The following is a 19400-nucleotide window of genomic DNA, read 5'->3' as shown; positions in this document are numbered from 1 at the left end:
TTAAAGTCACGCTGCGGACCCCCGTCCCAAACCAAATAGCTAGTGACACAAGGAATAGAACCCTCGCCCTTCGGAAAAAGGATTCCAAATCCAGCGTGCCATCCACTTGGCAGTGGCATCGGGGTTTGAGTTAAACGGTGGCTTAGTTGAACGCGGGCGTAGTTGAACGAGAGTTACGTTAGATGAGTTCAGTTGAACTGGTTCTAGATATGAACCAGATATGATCAATGACACTTACCTTATCTTGATTAGTGGCTATGTACAAGAATGTAAGATGACTGGAGGTTTTTTTGGACAGAAAGCTCTTAGAATCGACAGTTTTGCTCGTTTAAATGAAATGCGCCCTGACCTTCACTGAAGATTCATTGACAACAATGTATTTTCAAACCAATTGACAACATTTTTTTTATTAGTTATTTATCATTTTATTCTTCTTGCAAGTAGAAAATAACAAAGAAAATAACAAAATGTTAGAAAATAACAAAATGGTTTATGATAGATTAAAACAGTCAATATAGGTTTGCTATAAAAACCCGGTGGGCCAATTAACATTACCGGAAAACAAAACTAAATGAGTCCCATTGAAAGAAAAAAATATCTAAGCATTCTAGATACTATGAAATATAAAGCATCAAAATAATTTCAAACCAAGTGTAATGTAATATCTTACAAAATCGGACAATACACATCAGGCACGTACGCAGGATTTTTTTTTCGGGGGGGGGGCAAAACCTTCGAAACAGCAGATATAAGGTAGCACTTTTTTTTATTTAGTAATGCGAAAAGCACTTATATCGGAAAATACAGACTAACTTTAATCTGTAGTATTGTAGCGGATGCGGGGGGGGGGGAGAAGACTGAAGCCTCAAAAGTACGTTTTAGGCTCGGTTTATGTTCATAGCGATTTAGAACCAGTGATTAATACATTATATCCAACTGAAAGGGAAATTTTAGGGTTAACAGTATTTTAGTTAGGTTAAACAAATATTTGACTCTGTGGGATAAATTTTGTTGTGCCTGCTCATGACCTACAAATGAAGGTGGCAGCCTATTTTTTGCCCTTTCATTAAACTATATTTTCGGGTTGCACTTAAATGTTTTAACTGCACAACCCCTTTAGTATTCGATTGAGCTTCAAATTCGATCATAGCCTCACAAGGGTAGGAAAGGGATCGTATATCTGATCCAAATATGAAAAACTACAAAATTCTGGCTTGAATTTGCGTGTTTTTTTATCTATCAGAATTTCGGAAAAATCCTCTAAATTTCAAGAAGACTCTTATGTGGGGCTCCCACGGCGTCAATAAAGTTAATTAAGTTTTTCATGAAACTGAACCATAAAGTTTGTCCCACTCCCGCAAGAATTTCACTTTTTTCACTTAAAAGCAATTTTTTGTAGAAAATAACTGAAATAATTAGACGTAGAGCTGAGAAAATCATCTTTTTAAGCGTTTTTTTCCTTTTATTAAGTAAGGCTCAGATGAAAATATTTCTTTGTCCAACCCTTATTTTTTTAACCAAGCAAAATATTTAAACAAAAATACCCTATTTTATATGTAGACACTAATTTGCGTGTGGTTTATTTGAAATTTTACACAAGTCTTCTGCTTTTGACAGAACTTAGCGGACTTCCTTGAAAAAGTTAAATAAAGTTCAACTTTTTCCGACAGCAATAAAGTCAACAAAGTTATGTGAGGAAAACGGTTTGTTGAATTTGAGGACAGCTCCATTAACTTTACTGACGCCGTGGGATTCCTCATTAGGAGACATTCTAAAGAGACTTAAGATAATGAATGCGGAAAAAATAGAAAAAGAAGCAGTAGATATAACGATCATACTGATTATCAACGACAGTTGAAACTTTCAATTTTTGATTCCATTATTAAAAATACTAACCTAGCAAAGACAAAAGGAGGAATTAAAAAGATTATAGGGTATAATTCAAAATCTGTTTCCTCTTTGTTTCTTAGCTAGTTTTTTTTGTATTTTCATTTTTGACTGACATCCATTTTTTTCCACTGTCTCCATTTTTTTTTTTTGTATTTTCAAAAGTATAAGAAAAATAGAATACGTCCTTTTAGAAATTTGTTTTGTTTTGTACTATGGTTAATACTAAGGGTTATAATTATAGGTAACAGTTGAATGATAATAACAGCGATACGGATATGAATGACGAATAAGTATACTGTGTCGTTGCTTTGAAATATAGAATCTATTGAACGTTTATCGTTAAATCTTAACGTTTCATGATCCATATTATTTTGTATAGAACCAAGTGAAGCGAGCGGCAGTATCCGGGAATTTGGATGCACCAGAAGGTGGCTTCGACGCAATAATGCAAGCTGTTGTATGTAAAGAGCAAATTGCATGGAGAGACAGAGCCCGACGACTTCTAGTATTTTCGACCGATGCTGGCTTCCATTATGCCGGAGATGGAAAGGTATATTCAACATCTTCCTAATTATATCAGCTTTAATTTTAGCTTGTTGAATGTAAGCCCGCGTGGCCTAATGGATAAGGCATCTGCCTCCTAAGCAGGGGATTGTGGGTTCGAGTCCCGCCGTGGGTTCTTTTTATCATGCGGTATGGGAATGGGTTGATTACTGATTTAAAATAAAGGGCTGCAAGCTGAACCGTAGCTTATATTATTTTGTTAGAACAGGAGAAAACTATTGTACCCCCTTCACCAAAATTCCAAGTCACCTTACCCTCTCCCACTCCATAAAAATAAACACTGTTCCAGAAAGTTCCAACGCAATGCACAAGCCGTGAGGCAAAATAGGTCACTGCTACTGAATTATGTATAACAGTTTTTCATTGAATCCCATTGATTGTATGTATTCTCTACAATGAGATATAGTTGCTCGTCTTTAGGTAAAACCAACAACTAAAAACACATATTCACTTGTGAGCAACCTACTAGAAAATAGAGAAAAAAGATAAGATATAGAAAAAAAATACCAGCTCGGTTATCGGTAACAAACAACGCTGAATTACCAAGGACATTAGTAACACGTTTTTGTCAGTATTGCCGTGTTAAACCGTGAAAATAAGTAAATTTGCCAACGTTTTTCGTCCGTAAAACTGCAAATTTAGTAATCAGTTGATTCCGAAAAACCAATATACCTTCAGAGGAAAACTTTACCTTTTTCGGCTGTCTGGTACGCTATTGTGTCTACTGATTTCCCACCCATGGGAAATCATGGGTGCCTTCTACCACAAAAAACAACAAATGAATATAGGGGTGTATCTCAATGAAAATTGAATTCCTGATTTTTCTTAACTTTTTAAGATGTGTGAGGTTGTTTAAGTTTCAGCTTAACTAATCCAAACATTCAGAACCCCTTTTCGCTGTCCTTGGTACTGCAAAAGTTGTGAAAAGGACCTTTTCAAGAGCTCTGAAACCTTTTACAGTGGGTAAATAAGGCACTTGGACCATTAGGTTTAATTAATGCCTGGAAAGATTTTTTTTTTAGACGTCCTCCTCCCATCTCCACTGTAATTTAAGATTTGAAAGATTTAAAAATTATTTCTTTAGGTGGCCACCCGTTTTGTCTTTGATTTTTTATTAAAGTTCAGTTAGCGTTTACTTCTTTTGAACTGTAGACCTCGGCAATGCTGTTTCTTGTATTTGAAACCTAGAAATCTTTAATTAAGATCCGCTCACTTCCTCTGAAATCCAATTATTCAGAATAAACCTGCGTACAAGGCCGTACCCTGGGAAGGAGGTTCAAGGTTTTACCCCTTTTCCTTAAATTTGTGTTCGACTCGTAAAAACGTAACTGAAATGAATATAAATTTGTTTGATACATTTTTAAAAGCTTTATCCCCCCCCCCAAAAAAAAAAATACATATATATCCCTTCCCGGATCAACAATTCAGATGCGCCCTTGCCTGCCTAAAAAACTGATGAGGAGGCAAGGATTTTTTTTTTGAAATAACAATTCCAGCTTCAAAACTTAACACTTCGTTTTTTTTAGTTGGGTGGCATTGTCAAACCAAACGACGGGAAATGCCATTTAGAGAACGGTCAGTACACTCACTCTACTATCCAGGATTATCCTTCAGTATCTCAAATCAACCAAAAGGTAGGCTAATAAGATTATTTCTGTAGAAAACTATAGAAGCGTTTGTACCAGGCTCGCATTCGGAGGAGTGGGCTGAAACTTCATTGCTTTTACAAATTGTCCTCTATTTACTTGTAATTTATATGTCCCGCCTTTTTTCGCTTTTATGCGTTTCATTATGACCCGTTTCATTACGAAAGGAAACAATTGATATTTCATTTTCTATGTTTTGCATTTTAATTTTTTTTTCTGAGGTAAGTCTATGATTGTAACGATTGTAACGTTCAATCATATGATTGTAACGTTCTTATTATGATTGTAACGTTCTTGCTTCTGGGTCCACAATTAGTTGAAAAATAATATTTCTGGTTTTTCAGTCTCTAGTTTACAGTTTATTTTGCTAGCTTATTGATGTTTGTTTGGTTTTCTAATCGAAACGTCTAGTATTTTGACAATAACCGTAAAAACTGTTGAAAAATTTGAAAGCGATTTTCGTATGTGGATAGTTTGATTTCCAGAATCGGCAAGTATACTTCATAGAGATGCAGAGTTGGCTTTAAGAAATCTTGTGACTCGATTTTTTCGTTTTTTTACTTGCTTAAAATTCCAAAACAACTAGTCAGGTGTGATTCAACTTTTCGTAAAATTGGATCGAACCACCTTCTCAAACAGTTTTTTATTTGACATATGACCATTCAATCGAATACCTAAACAAAAACATTATGAACTGAATGAAACATTGCAGACATGTTAAGGATGTGGGGAGAAGGTTCCATCATAAATGTTTCGTCAAACAGGGTAAGAAAAAGGATATTCCCAGGATTTTCTTAGATGTCTTATGTACTCTCTGCATCCTAAAGAGTGGCGAATCGATGTACTTACTAGTCCTTAGTCCATTCTGTTAGTAGAATGCTTTTGCCTGTTAAGCTAAATGTTCTGTACTCGAGGCATCCACAAAAGTATTTTTTTTTCTTTGTTGGGGGTGGGGCATGAATTTGAGAAAAAAGAAGCAATAAAATCTATAAGGATTAGATAAAACTTAAGGATATGACTAAAGTACCAAGGAGTTAGATGAAAAATAAGGAGTTAAATAAAATGATTCAAATAACAGTCTCAACTTGGTGAAAAAATAATTTGCGTTTTTAAGCTCCCTCTCCTTATGCTTAAGGCTTTCAACCTTCTGGAGTCTCCAGTTTTAGTCAGAAGACCGTTTTATTAAAAACATTAAGGCAACTGGAGGAGAAACCGAATGTTCCCAAAGTCATGACCTATCTTTGTTTTTTCATGCTTGAAAATGGTAGTATACCAGTTTACTCTAAAATTTATAGAGTCGTTTTCGAGAAACAGAGAAAAAAATCACTCTTGACTCTGCTGGTGCCATGGAAGAAAAGCACAAGCAGCTATTGTAGTCTATTATAAATAAAATGTAGGCAAGGCCCTATCCAGGAGGAGGGGGTTAGGGAGTTGGAACCCCCCACCTTCCTCGAAATGTTTGTCCAACTCTTGAAAAAAGTAACAAAAATGAATATAAACAAGTTTTTGATATTTTTAAAGTTTTTTACCCCCCCCCCCTCGAAAAAAATGTTGTAAACCCCCCCTCCCCCGAAAAAATCTTGGATACGGCCCTGCGTGTAGGGTTGTCATAAGTTTGAATTGATTGGTGTGTGATTCACTTGTTGAACCTGTGTGAACTTTATGAAGTATGAAAGTTACTAACTTGTCACCACTAACACTATGCCTTTTAAGTTTAAAGCGGGGCCGTAAGAAGGGGAACGGATGCCTTTGGGGAACGCGCTCCCTTTAAATCGTATATTTTATTTCGATTTATAGCCACTTCCTGTTCAAACTATCAAATGAAGATGTTTATTTAGTTATTGTCACATATTTCCCCCGACATTTTTTAATATCCCCCCCCAAGAAAAAAAACAACGAAATTTGTCCTTGCTTGCCGATTTCGAAGTATTTATTGTCATTCGATAAGAAGAAATTTCAATTGTGATATTTTTATCAAATTTTTAGAATAATTCATGTCAATCATTACTACAGCTTCTACTAACAACTCACTGCTCTACCAAGCCCTGTGAGGCCAACACAGCTTCGCCCGCTCTCCCTGCATCCCAATATAGTCAAGCATTTCCTCTTTACACCCTCCTCAGAGCTTCCAATTTCTGTAAAACTTTCTCTTATCACTTCTTCCCGCTCCATTCGGGGGCTACCTGGTTTTGTTTGGCCTTATATAGATGGCCGAGAGGACGATCTTTGACAATCCGTCATCCGCGAAACGTACCCTAGCCATCTCAACCTTTCTCTCATAACCAAATAGCCAGAGTGAAATACATTTTAGCTCTACTTCTAAAATATGTGGCGTGAGCCACCATGTCATTGTTGTTTGTTATTTGAAACAGGGATTCAGACGAAGGCTTATTTTCAGGTAAAGGAGAACTCCATAAATTTAATTTTTGCTGTAACTGCAGACCAACTTCCTGTATACGAACAGCTGAGCAATCAAGTTGAAGGTGCGTTCGCTGGTAAACTGGATCAAGACTCCTCAAATGTTGTCGAACTTGTGAAGGAGCAGTATGACGTAAGACACCTTTATGTTATGCTCGAAGCGCAACATAGATAAAAAAGAATAAAAAAAAAGAATTTATAATCCTTGAATTAAAAACAGAAATATTGCAAAGAAAAGAAAAACAAACAAATGAATATTTCTTGTGACAAAATTACCAAAGAAAAAAAAAATGAACATGAGGATAAAGACCTAGCTTCAAATGAACCTCTTTTTTATTTTGAATCCATTTTTTTTTTTAATAAGACATCGAAATATGAATAGCACCAAACTTGTGAACAACTTTTTTTTTAGGTTCTCTATCAAAAACAATATCAATCAATTAATCAATTCAGTGAATCAATTTATTCAAAGAAACACAGAAAAAAAGAGAGGGAGGCTAAACATAACATTAAATAATAGGACTAAAATCAAACAGAAGGACAAGAAGAAAAAGGAAAAAAAAATTAAAAAACAAAAACTCCCATGCCAATCAAAATAAATGAACTAAACATATTAAAAAGGAAAGATAGAGGGGAAAAAAGAAGGGAGGAGAGAACTAACTGTCTAGGCATAAGAGGTGGTTGGTTAACTCTTTTTCAAAGTGTCCATCATAATAACATAGCCGAATTTTAACTGTTTGGGAATTCCATATTGAGACACAGCATAAAACGGGATTGACATCTGATCTTATGAAATCTGGATAAAAACAAACAAATAATGAACAATTAAGCAACAAATAAATTAATAAAACAATGAGAACAAACAAAAGGCAAAACAATATGTATTTATGTAATAACGAAAAATACACACCTCGGTCATTTTCCACATCTTGAACAATTAATTAGTGGATGCAAAATTGATAGCAAAAGAAATCTGAATAAAAACAAACTAATAATGAACAATTAAACAACAAATAAAATGAATAAACCAATGAGAACAAACAAAAGGCAAATTAATATGTATTTATTTAATAACGAAAAATGCACACCTCGGTTATTTCCCACATCTTGAACAATTAATTAGTGGATGCAAAATTGATAGCAAAAGAAATATGAATAAAAACAAACTAATAATGAACAATTAAACAACAAATAAAATGAATAAAACAATGAGAACAAACAAAAGGCAAATTAATATGTATTTATGTAATAACGAAACATGCACACCTCGGTTATTTCCCACATCTTGAATAATTAATTAGTGGATGCAAAATTGATAGCAAAAGCGCCAAAAACGTCGAATCAAGTATAGCCATAACCTCACGGGAATGTCGACAATGATTCTGAATGATTGAAAACCTCATTATTTTAAGCTTACTAATTAAGCTAATTTTTCTTTTATTGTTATTTTAGTATTGTCACTTTATCTATTTTAAGCTAATATAGATAAGCTTATTTTTAATTTGTTTTAAGGTTAATATTATAATTTTAAGCTTGTTATTGGAATAATAATAATTTTAATATTATTCCAAATAAATACTCAGTTTACTTTTAACATTAACAAGCGAAAGATACCGGATATCCGATAGCTGATTAATGAATGATGTATGTTTTTCCTAATTTCAGTGCCTTGCACCAAGGACGCGGGTAATAGAAATGACACAAAATTGACAAGTTTTTGAAAAAGTGAAAATTTGCATCAACAAGGCAACAAGGGTCAAATTATATGGTTTTCCATCAAACTTAATATTTAAATCCAAGTCAAACGGTTCAAGTTTACTAATAGCTTAAAACTTAATTATATATACTAAGTTATTATTAAAAATTTATTAATAATATTTATCAATAATATATTCTGGAATTTTTCTATCTCTTGTTTGGAATTGTCAAAACTGTCAACGCCTTCATTCCTAAATTGCAGATTCTGCTGTGTAAAAATAAGAATTATAAAAAAAAGCTATAAAAAGAATTAAAAAAACTATAAAAGAAACAATAACAGAGTGAAAGGCAGATAAAAATAAGAAGAAGAATTGAAATAGCAAAGATTTAAATTAAGAAAGCAGAATAATAAAAACCTTAATTAGAAATGCAAAAATGCCACTGAATGTAAAAACAAAACAAAGAGACCCTTTCATGCATTCAGTCAGGAATGAATTCTTTACGCAGTGTTTTAGTTATTCAATTTCTATTGGACCTAAATATAATATATCCTGACTTCTTCGAGCCTCAAGAGCTGGGAAGTTTTATTTGGTTATTTCTTTCCAGATTAGTTTTTAATAGATGTATTTCTTTGAATGTAATGCCTATTTTGAATGTAATGTGCTAACACCAGTAAAGTGTACTCTTCAAAATATGTTGTCAAAGTGTTTTAAATAGCCCAAACTACCACCCGTAGTCAAAAGTCTGCCTGACTACACCCTCACAAAGAATAATGAACGCGAAACACACCAGGTTAGTTCAGCGCCTTAATCTAAGGAGTCACTACACGACATATAATATTGGACTAACCTGTAATGAATTGACACTCCACGTTACGACGGTGAAAAAGGAAGAGGGCTAAATGGGATTGACGGAAAAGCCCATAAGTTCTAAAACAAGAAGAAATAAAATGCGAGTAAGTGGAGTGGGCTAATCGCTAGAGCGTGCTCAATTTGCATTATAGGATTTTAATTGAGTCGCATCAGTTAATGAAATTGTAGAGGAACTTTTTTTATTTATTTGTTATTGTTTTTTTTATGAAGATACGAAAAAGGTATTTTACAAAAATATATAATATATCCTGCCTTGCTTATGTGTCAGGGTCTCCCCGAGGCCTTTTATGGTACTAAAAAGGATTGTATTAGTTTGGCAAAAGAAAAGAAAAAAGAATTTGAGGTGTACTTTATTGAATGGCACCTATAATAAAAACACAAAAGTGTCCATGAAATACCTGAGAGCATGTCACGACTAGTAAGTTAGACGTAACATAACAGAAACCGATATTCAAATTATATTTTTTGGCTGGAAGCAAGGCCGTATCGGGGGGGGGGGAATGTTTGCCCGACTCGCAAAAACATAACAAAAATAAATGTAATCAAATTTCTGATGCGTTTTTGAAAGTATATTTTTGTGCACCCCCCGGAAAATATCCTTTTGTACCCGCCCCCCTCCCTTGAAAATCGCGAATATGGCCCAGGTTGAAATCCAGTTAAGGAAAATGTTCAAATATTTTTAAAAGATGGTTATGCTGAAGCATTATGCGTGTTATTTGTGATTTTTTCCATAGAAAATTTCCTCGTTCGTCGAGTTGAAGGATAATGCAACAAGTCATGTCCGAGTGACGTATTTTTCATCTTGCCTCTCAGGTGGTGCCCCTGTTCAGACAAACAAATGTGATGGCCTCAAAGTGGGCACTGTTGTCAATTTCACTGCCAAAATTGAAGTAAGTCTCAGTTTTGTAGTTAGTGGCTATTATAATATTATACTATTTTATAAGGAATAACGTTTTGATAGTTCATTTCTATTATTTTTATGTTTAAAGTACTGAAGACAGTGAACATTAAATATGATTGTTTCAAGCGTTATATATATATATATATATATATATATATATATATATATTATATATATATACATATATATATATATGTATGTAATTTAAATTATATTATAAAGTATATTATATACTTTATATATATATATATACATATATATATATATATATATATATATATATAGCGTAGAAAAGCGCTGTCAAAATCCACTAATCAATTTTTCTTATTTATTTTACGGTTCAACTTGGTAACACTGATAAAAACGTGGTATTACCCTAAATTTTTTATGATTTGTAAATACCCTGTAGAAAAATGTAACAAAATCATGGTTTTCAGATATGAACAAACGTTAAATGGGTCGAGTGAGCCAAAAATATTGTTATTTTGGTTTCTTTGGTACTTCAATTGTTTTTAATATGCATGTTTTCTAGACTAATCACTTAGAAAAATGTCTTTAATAAATTAATTTCTTCCTTCTGTGGTTATTTTTCTTTTGATGTTAGCCCTTTGGTAAGGTGAAAATGCAATCGTTTGAGTAGATACCTGACTCTGGTTATAAAACAGCAGGTTTATGGCCAGTACATAAAAGGAAAAAGACAAAAGAGAACAGTCACGTGAATATTTTGCCTGTATAGAACAAGGCGTTCCCAGCCTTAAAAAAACCGAACCGTTCAAATTAAAAAAATGAAGAATTCTAAAATAAAAAAAGAAAAAAAAAGAAAAGATCAAATCAACACAAACAGTTGCTCCTCCGTGGACAAATCACAGAAGCAGGATAAATTACAACTGAATGAGGCACTTCTATAAAAAATACAGAAGCCTACGACAGTAAAGTAATAAAATAAATAAAAAAAACCCAATTATTCTATTGAGTGAGCAATCCCGGCAATTACACAGGCAAATATTTGGGCAAAGGTTCTTTTATTCCTTCCTACTGGTTATAAACCTATTAGTTTTCTAGGTTTTCTTCTTTGGTTTTCATGGTTTGCCAGTTCGGTTCTGTATCTTTTACTGTGGTCGCCCGAAAGAGCAAGCCTATAGGTAACGTAATTTGCTCTAGAGTGGCCTTCTAAATTTTCTTGTAGGAACAATTGAGTTTGGCAGTCGAAAAACTTGGAACATATTTTTTGTTTTATGTTTCAGTCTTCAGTATTCATCTCATGTCACATAACACCTTTTGATGTACTATGGCCATCTTGTTGTGAAGCCACGTTGCTTCAGAATTGATAGCCAGTGAAACTGTTTTTAGGTTTTTCTCATGCTATATTACACTCTGCAATGTGTTATCCTCAAGCAGCTCAGTATGTAATTACTATTTATAAAGACCCGGCGAAGCGTTGATCCACGACCATAACACTGTTGAATCAGGCACGTACGCAGGAATTTTTTGTCGGGGAGGGGGGGCAAAACATCCGAAACAGCAGATATAAAGTAGCACTTTTTTTATTTAGTAACTAAACAGATGCAAAAGCACGTATCTCGGAAAATACAGATTAACTTTAATCCGTAGTATTGTCGCGGATGGGGGGAAGAAGGCTGAAGCCTCAAAAGTACGTTCTAGGCTCAGGTTATGTTCATAGCGACTTAGAACCAGTGATTAATCTATTATATCCCACTGAAGGGGAAATTTCAGGGTTAACAGAGCAAGATTGGTGCTGTGGGGTGGTAGTTCTTCTATTGCGAAAACGTCGATCTTAATGAAAAATGATAGTTTCCAAAATTGATCCATTAAAAGCTGTACTTTATCCTGAAAAGGGGGGATAAACGCCCTAATATCAAGGATAATTCTATTTTGCTGTGGAAAGCAAACTCTCTTTACAAAAGAAAATAACAGTACAATCGCTAACTGCTTCAAAGAGGGTAAAAAGTTAGACAGAAAATGGGCTAATAGTTGGGCAGTGACTTGACCAGATAATTGCATGCTGTAAAATCCAAAAAAAAGGCTTCACATTATGTGAAGCCGTCCTGGCCGAGTGGGTTGGTGCGCTGGATTCGGGATCCCTTGTCTGAGAGGACGCGGGTTCAAATCCCAATGTACCCAATTATTCAGTTTGGGACGGGGGTCAGTGGCGTGACTCTGTAAGCTTAGCCAGAGTCGACCCAGCTTTAAATGGGTACCTGGAGAAATCTGGGGAAGGTAAACAGGAAGGGTGTGCGAAAGCACAGGATGGCTGGCCCCCAACACCCCATTGCACTTCCTGGCTGAAGGGCCAAGAAACGGAGATCAGCACCGCCGGTACGGACTGTAAAGTCTAATGTCGTATCCTTTACCTTTTTTTTACCTATTTTGCCAGAAATCCCAAGAAACTATGGCGAGATCAAACATTTCACAAAATTTCCGGGGGGGGGGGGGCTTGGCCCGAAGCCACCCCCCTGGGTACGTGCCAGTGTTGAATATTCAGATATAAAGAAAAGAAAACACGTAGATATAAAAATTAGCCCTTGAAACCTTTAAATGAGCCATCAAAGAGCTCCGATGTCCTCAATAGCGGTGCCTCAAAGAGTTGCCTCAATAGCGGAGAAGAAAGAAAAAGAATGCATCAGAACTTTTCATGCAAAAATTCTTTTTCTTTTTGCTTAAGGTGAGGATCTGCTTTAGTAAAGTTTTTGGAAATGATGATTCCAATTGTGTTCTTTTCATTTTGATCAGATGCAACTTTTGAGGGATAATGAGTCTTACTCAAAAGTCCTGCAGATTCATTCAAAATTGTTCGTTTTATTAGTCGTCCGTTCTTCTTTCATCTCTATCTAGTCAATGCTTATTATTTGGTATTTCTCTTTTTTATATTTTGCTTCCTTTTTGTTGACCAAGCCCATCATAGTATTTTTCTCTTCTGATCCATTTTTGGGTTTTTACACATAAGTATATGCAAGCTGGATGCGTTATACTAATCAGCAGCGAATCTAGTTATATGTGCCGGCGAGGAGAGGGGAATGTTCCCCTAGGCTTTTTTGCTCTCTATCTCATATTTTGAGAAATGATTTTTTGGTCGTTTTCATAGAAAAATGGCTTTTTTGGTACTTTCATTGAAAAAAAGAAGACAAACTAAATTGCCCCTCCCCTAGATTTTGAAACGAACATTTTAGTTCTCCGCTCCCTCCTAATATCTGCGATTTTACACCACCCTTTATTTGCTTATCTTCTGTGTTTTAAAAAAAGTAAAACTGCTGCTCCTAAAAAACTAATGGAGTGCTTCAAAGAGTCTGACTTCAATTGAGCCATAGGCCTGGCGTTGTATTATCTATCTTCATTGCTTCAAACTGAACTTCCTTTGATGCGTTAAACTACTTGAGGCTTAAGTTGGGAGATATTTATTGTCTGTCCCACTCCTAGACTAAATATTTCTTACATCCCTTGATCTTTAGTTCTATTCAGCACTTTTTTCGGTCGCTTTCATCTCAAAACTAGCAGTTGGAAAATTTTGTTTTTGAAATATAACATTATTTTTAGGTAAAGTCAATGTTATATAATCTCCTGCACCCAAAAAAGGATGTATTTTGACAATTCTCCAGTGGAAAGATTGTGAATCCTTTTTCTGGTATTTCCGATAAAATCTGTTTTTTTTCGAACGATGGTGGGGTCTTTTTTTATATTTCCGATATAATCCGATTTTTTTCGAAAGATGGTGGCAGTTTTCCCGATATTTCCTGAATTTGAAGCTGGTTAATCAGATTTTGCAGTTTTGACGATATTAGAAGACGATCCTTAGTTTCTCTTCTACAAGAAGAAGCTCGTTATTAAGTTATTTTTTTAAAAGTAAATTTAAATGTGATTTTCAAGGTTTGTTTTTGGAAGGGAGGGGATGATTCATCGAAATTGATTTAGGGGCTTAGAAGGGGCTCAACGATAGGAAGTAATTTTTATATATTATAGCCATATAATATCCAAAGCTATGTACTTTTAAAAAAGTAGTTGTCACGTTGGGGGGGGGGATCTAAGTTGAACCTCACCTTTCTCTCTCCAACCCTGGGTTCGGCTTTCCTTAACCTTTTGACTTATTAATTTTGACTTAGTAGTTTAATTTTGTAGTTAATTTTGACTTTGTAGTTAATTGGACTTTTTGTGGTTAACTTAGTAGTTAATTTTGACTTACTCGAAAACAAATTGTAAGTTCGCTTTTGATGTTTTTAGGTCATCTTTATGATAAAGTAAAAGTTCATTTATTTTCATCCGTTTTTCAACCCTTGCTACACAGTTCTTGGTTTTCTCCTTTTCTGCTGAAGTAGCTCTTGCTGATTACTAGCCAACATGGAAACAGGGCATCACATTTCTTTCTTCTACGTAGTAGTTAGAGAATAATATTCAAATGAAGTGAAACTTGTCTATATATTTCACTAAGTGTTCAATATTCTTATCAGATATTCAGTTTTGAGACGATTCACAAGCCCTCTGTGGGCTTCTGGCTTTGGACTTCATCTTAATTTGGTTTTGTATTATTTTTTTTTTAGTAAGTTTTATATTGTTTTATTATAGGATTATTGAGTTGGAAGAACATGTACGTCTGTATTGATGTTGATTTTTTTTTTTTACCTAGTAGTAGAATTTTACTAGTTTTGAGTCCTTATTTTTCTGTAGTATTGTTTATTTTAATGTTTGCCCTCACTTTTTAGGCGGTTAGCTGTCCGACTGACCCCAGAGAATGGAACCAGCTGTTGCAAATTTATCCTGTTGGTATAAACGAGTCTCTAATTCTTGATTTGGAGCTGTTATGCAGCTGTGATTGTGAAAAGCCCGGAAATAATGTAAGTGTTATTATCTAACGTCTATAAATTTGGTAGTTCAGAAAAAGAGAATTCTTGGTGTCATTTTTAACGATAGATTGACATGGGACGACCATGTAAATCGTTTAATTTCCCAAATTATCCCTCTACTAAGGTCTTTGGCAAAATTACGCTGGTTTCATTTAAGCAAAGATGCAATTCTTACTTACTACAAAACTCACATGAGACCAATTCTAAAATATGTCTGCCCCGTCTGGGACGCTAGTCTCATAAAAGATTAAACTAACAAACTTGAGGGAATACAAAAGCATGCATTGCAAATGATTTTGGGGGATTCACTGTTACCTTATGAAGAATGTTTTGTTCTGTCAGGTCTAACAACGCTTGAAACAAGGAGGCATGAACTTCTATTGGGTTTCGGACAGGGACTCCTCTCATCACAGAAGCAACGTGATATCCTACCACCGAATATTACACAAAACAAGCACGGCACCGCAACAAGCTACAGCCATACAACCCCGGAGCAACACAACGATATAGGAAATCATTCTGGCAATATTTCACCACCCATTTTAATTTATAGTTTTATATGTTGTGATTATTTATTTTAATATTCCGCAATAAATTATTTGTCATTGTCAAATGTCGCCCTTAGCAAAAAGGGGCAGGGTAGACTAAAGTTTAAAACGTTTGAATAACGGCTTACACGGTTTTACGACTAAATTACTCTGCCTAGACCTTTGATGCTGTGAATAACAATTGTAAGGATTGTAATTCCGCACTTACGACAATAATAATTCTGAGAGAATTACAAAAACCCTGCTCACATTTCCCCGTTTCCTGTTCCTTGAATTACGGGAAATATACAATATTTGTAAGGATTCTAATTCTGCATTGACGACAATAGTAATTCTGAGAGAATTCCAAAAACCTGGCTCATATTTCCCTGTTTTCTGTTTTCATCATTTCCTTGAATTACGAGCTGATCATTTTCTAGTTCTGTATGGAGCTGTAGGTCATAACTAAAATTACAAAATATATTCTAACAATAATTGTACGAATTGTAATTCTGCACTTACGACAATAGTAATTCTGAGAGATTTACAAAAACCCTGCTCATATTTCCGCGTTTCATGTTTTCATCATTTCTTTGAATTACCGGCCAATCATTTTCTAGTTCTATTTGGAGCTGTATTTCATAACTAAAATTATAAAATATATTCCAACAATAATTGTAGGAATTGTAATTCTGAAATCACAAGAATTGTAATTCTGAGATAATTATCTGGCATCTATGACACAGATGAAACGGTGTTACAACCGTCCATAGACCCTCTAAAGTTGTTGCGAAGAAAGGTAGGTAAATAGTCGACGAAGCTACTTTAGCCGAAAGAGGCACGCTAGGTAAAATGATTGGATTAGTTGCTGCGACTGGATACCTTATACCGCTTAATTTTGTCTTCCCAGAAAGGACTGCCAGCGCCACATGCTAAAAGGGAGTCCAAAAGGATCAGCTGTTGGAGCAAACCTGTCTGTGTTTATATCACAAAACTGTTCTAAGAATACCTGCACCATTTTGTGAAGCATTCGTTTGCCTTACCGGAGCGAAAAAAAAATATTGATCCTCGGTAATCATGAATTGCATATTTTGCTAAGCGCTGTCAACATAGCCAAGGAAAATGGCATTGTCCGTCTTACCATTCCCCCTCATAAAAGCCACAAGCTGCAACCATTAGATGTCTGGGGTTTTTCCCGTCCAAAACTCATTACAACAGAAAAATAGATATAAATAGTGCTATAAAAATAGAAAATAAATAGAAAAATATAGCAGAATCGGTTGGTCCATCCTTCCCGTGTGCATTCATCCCTTTCAATATCCGCTGTGAGTAGCCAAATCTGGTATTTGGCTGCTGAACCCTGACGTCTTTACCGAGGAAGATTTTTGTCGTCGTATGTAACTGATAGACCAAAAATGTCGTTTGATCAAAGGAAAAATGAAAATGAAGACGAATTTCAAGGGCTGTACAAGAATGAATACTCAAAAAAGAATAATACGGGCTTCAGTGACAGTGTACCACTGTTCCAGTTACAACCTTCTCGTCTTGTTGTCAGTCAAGAGCAGGTTAGGCCTTTCGCCAAAGCTTTTCCAAGAAAACCATCCACTAGGAGAATCCACGAAAATAACTTCCATGGAAGATATACAAGTGCCAAGCCTTTCGTTGGTTTTGAAAGTGTTTTTTTTTTAAATTTGTTGTACAAATCAGCTCTTGAGTGTGACTCCTACTTATTAAATAATCTCGATTAAATCTTAATTTATACTATTCCTAAGTTGGAAAAAAAACTTAATTCAAAATTTATTTTTAGTGCATTATAACATCTTTGGATATTTATCGATTAAATTTACTAACCTTTGTAAATTATATGCCGATTTCGCCGTTAGAGCTGTGTCATTCGCAAACAACTAAACGGAAAATATTTATTACCTATACTCACTGTTGGAGTTCATTATTGACCTATGATCTCATTGACACGGTTTTGGGCCGTCTGACATGTCCTTCTGTAGTGAGGTTGACACCGGAGGGAAATAGCGTGGCTGGATACGTGTTACTCTATGAGTTAACTTTAATGGAAGAGGACCTAAATGTTGAACCTAATTATTGGTATTAAGTGGAGAATTATTTTCTACTTAGAGACTCATTCGATTTACAATTTTCCAGTTTCAGTATAGTACTGCAGCAGGATAGCTTACAGTACACCTAAAGGACAAGTGCAGCAACAAAAGGTCCAAACTAGTTAAAGCTCTAACTTGTTTGCTTGGAATTTGTTTCCAAGGTATTTAGCGGAGAATTAGTTCCTGCACAGAGACTCATCCGATTTACAATCTTATATTTTCAGTATAGCACTGCAGCAGGCTAGCTTACAATACACCTAAAGCACTGGAGCAGCAACAACCACTCCAAAACTTCCACTTTCTATATAGCACTGCAGCAGACTAGCTTACAATACACTCAAAGCACTTGAGCAGCAGGTCCAAACTACGTGAAGCTCCAATTTGTTTGCTTGGAACTTGTTTTCAAGGTATTAAGCGGAGAATTATTTCCTGTGTAGAGACTCTTTCGATTTGCAATCTTCCACTTTCTGTATAGAACTGCAGCAGACTAGCTTACAATGCACTTAAAACGCTGGAGTAGCAACAGTCGGTCAAAACTAGGTGAAGCTCGAGTTTGTTTGCTTGAAGCCTGTTTTTAAGGTATTAAGCGGATAATCATTTCCTGTACAGAGACTCATTTGATCTACAATCTTCCACTTTCTGTATAGCACTGCAGCAGACTAGCCTACAATGCACTTGCAGCACTGGAGCAGCAATAACCGGTGCAAACTAGGTGAAGCTCCAATTTCTTTGCTTGGAACTTTTTTTCAAGGTATTAAGCGGAGAATTATTTCCTGTGTAGAGGCTCTTTCGATTTGCAATCTTCTACTTTCTGTATAGAACTGCAGCAGACTAGCTTACAATGCACTTAAAGCTCTGGAGTAGCAACAGCCGGTCCAAACTAGGTGAAGCTCGAGTTTGTTTGCTTGAAGCCTGTTTTTAAGGTATTAAGCGGATAATCATTTCCTATACAGAGACTCATTTGATTTACAATCTTCCACTTTCTGTATAGCACTGCTGCAGACTAGCTTACAATGCACTTGCAGCACTGGAGCAGCAATAACCGGTGCAAACTAGGTGAAGCTCCAATTTGATTGCTTGGAACTTGTTTTCAAGGTATTAAGCGGAGAATTATTTCCTGTGTAGAGACTCTTTCGATTTGCAATCTTCCACTTTCTGTATAGAACTGCAGCAGACTAGCTTACAATGCACTTAAAACGCTGGAGTAGCAACAGTCGGTCCAAACTAGGTGAAGCTCGAGTTTGTTTGCTTGAAGCCTGTTTTTAAGGTATTAAGCGGATAATCATTTCCTGTACAGAGACTCATTTGATCTACAATCTTCCACTTTCTGTATAGCACTGCAGCAGACTAGCCTACAATGCACTTGCAGCACTGGAGCAGCAATAACCGGTGCAAACTAGGCGAAGCTCTAATTTCTTTGCTTGGAACTTGTTTTCAAGGTATTAAGCGGAGAATTATTTCCTGTGTAGAGACTCTTTCAATTTGCAATCTTCCACTTTCTGTATAGAACTGCAGCAGACTAGCTTATAATGCACTTAAAGCGCTGAAGTAGCAACAGTCGGTCCAAACTAGGTGAAGCTCGAGTTTGTTTGCTTGAAGCCTGTTTTTAAGGTATTAAGCGGATAATCATTTCCTGTACAGAGACTCTTTTGATTTACAATCTTCCACTTTCTGTATAGCACTGCAGCAGACTAGCTTACAATGCACTTGCAGCACTGGAGCAGCAATAACCGGTGCAAACTAGGTGAAGCTCCAATTTGTGTGCTTGGAACTTGTTTTCAAGGTATTAAGCGGGGAATTATTTCCTGTGTAGAGACTCTTTCGATTTGCAATCTTCCATTTTCTGTATAGAACTGCAGCAAACTAGCTTACAATGCACTTAAAGCGCTGGAGTAGCAACAGCCGGTCCAAACTAGG

At 35.5% G+C, this 19400-nt stretch overlaps 1 protein-coding gene and 1 non-coding gene across 4 annotated transcripts in view; both read left to right on the top strand.

The window, feature by feature from the left end:
* The window catches only part of LOC136036719 (integrin beta-PS-like), a 52734-nt gene that overhangs the window by 19302 nt on the left and 14032 nt on the right, over window positions 1–19400 (top strand). For all 3 annotated transcript variants that reach the window (XM_065719065.1, XM_065719066.1, XM_065719067.1), the window contains exons 6-10: window positions 2270–2440; window positions 3981–4088; window positions 6499–6651; window positions 9823–9978; window positions 14702–14833. In XM_065719065.1, coding sequence (XP_065575137.1) covers window positions 2270–2440; window positions 3981–4088; window positions 6499–6651; window positions 9823–9978; window positions 14702–14833 — 720 coding nt within the window. The remainder of the gene's footprint in view (window positions 1–2269; window positions 2441–3980; window positions 4089–6498; window positions 6652–9822; window positions 9979–14701; window positions 14834–19400) is intronic.
* On the top strand, window positions 2497–2569 carry Trnar-ccu (transfer RNA arginine (anticodon CCU)). Its single transcript has one exon. It is a non-coding gene; the product is annotated as a tRNA-Arg (tRNA).

This window comes from Artemia franciscana, chromosome 15, assembly GCF_032884065.1.
Source record: "Artemia franciscana chromosome 15, ASM3288406v1, whole genome shotgun sequence".
NCBI classification, from domain to species: Eukaryota; Metazoa; Arthropoda; class Branchiopoda; order Anostraca; family Artemiidae; genus Artemia; species Artemia franciscana.
This window is presented reverse-complemented; position numbering and strand designations above follow the sequence as displayed.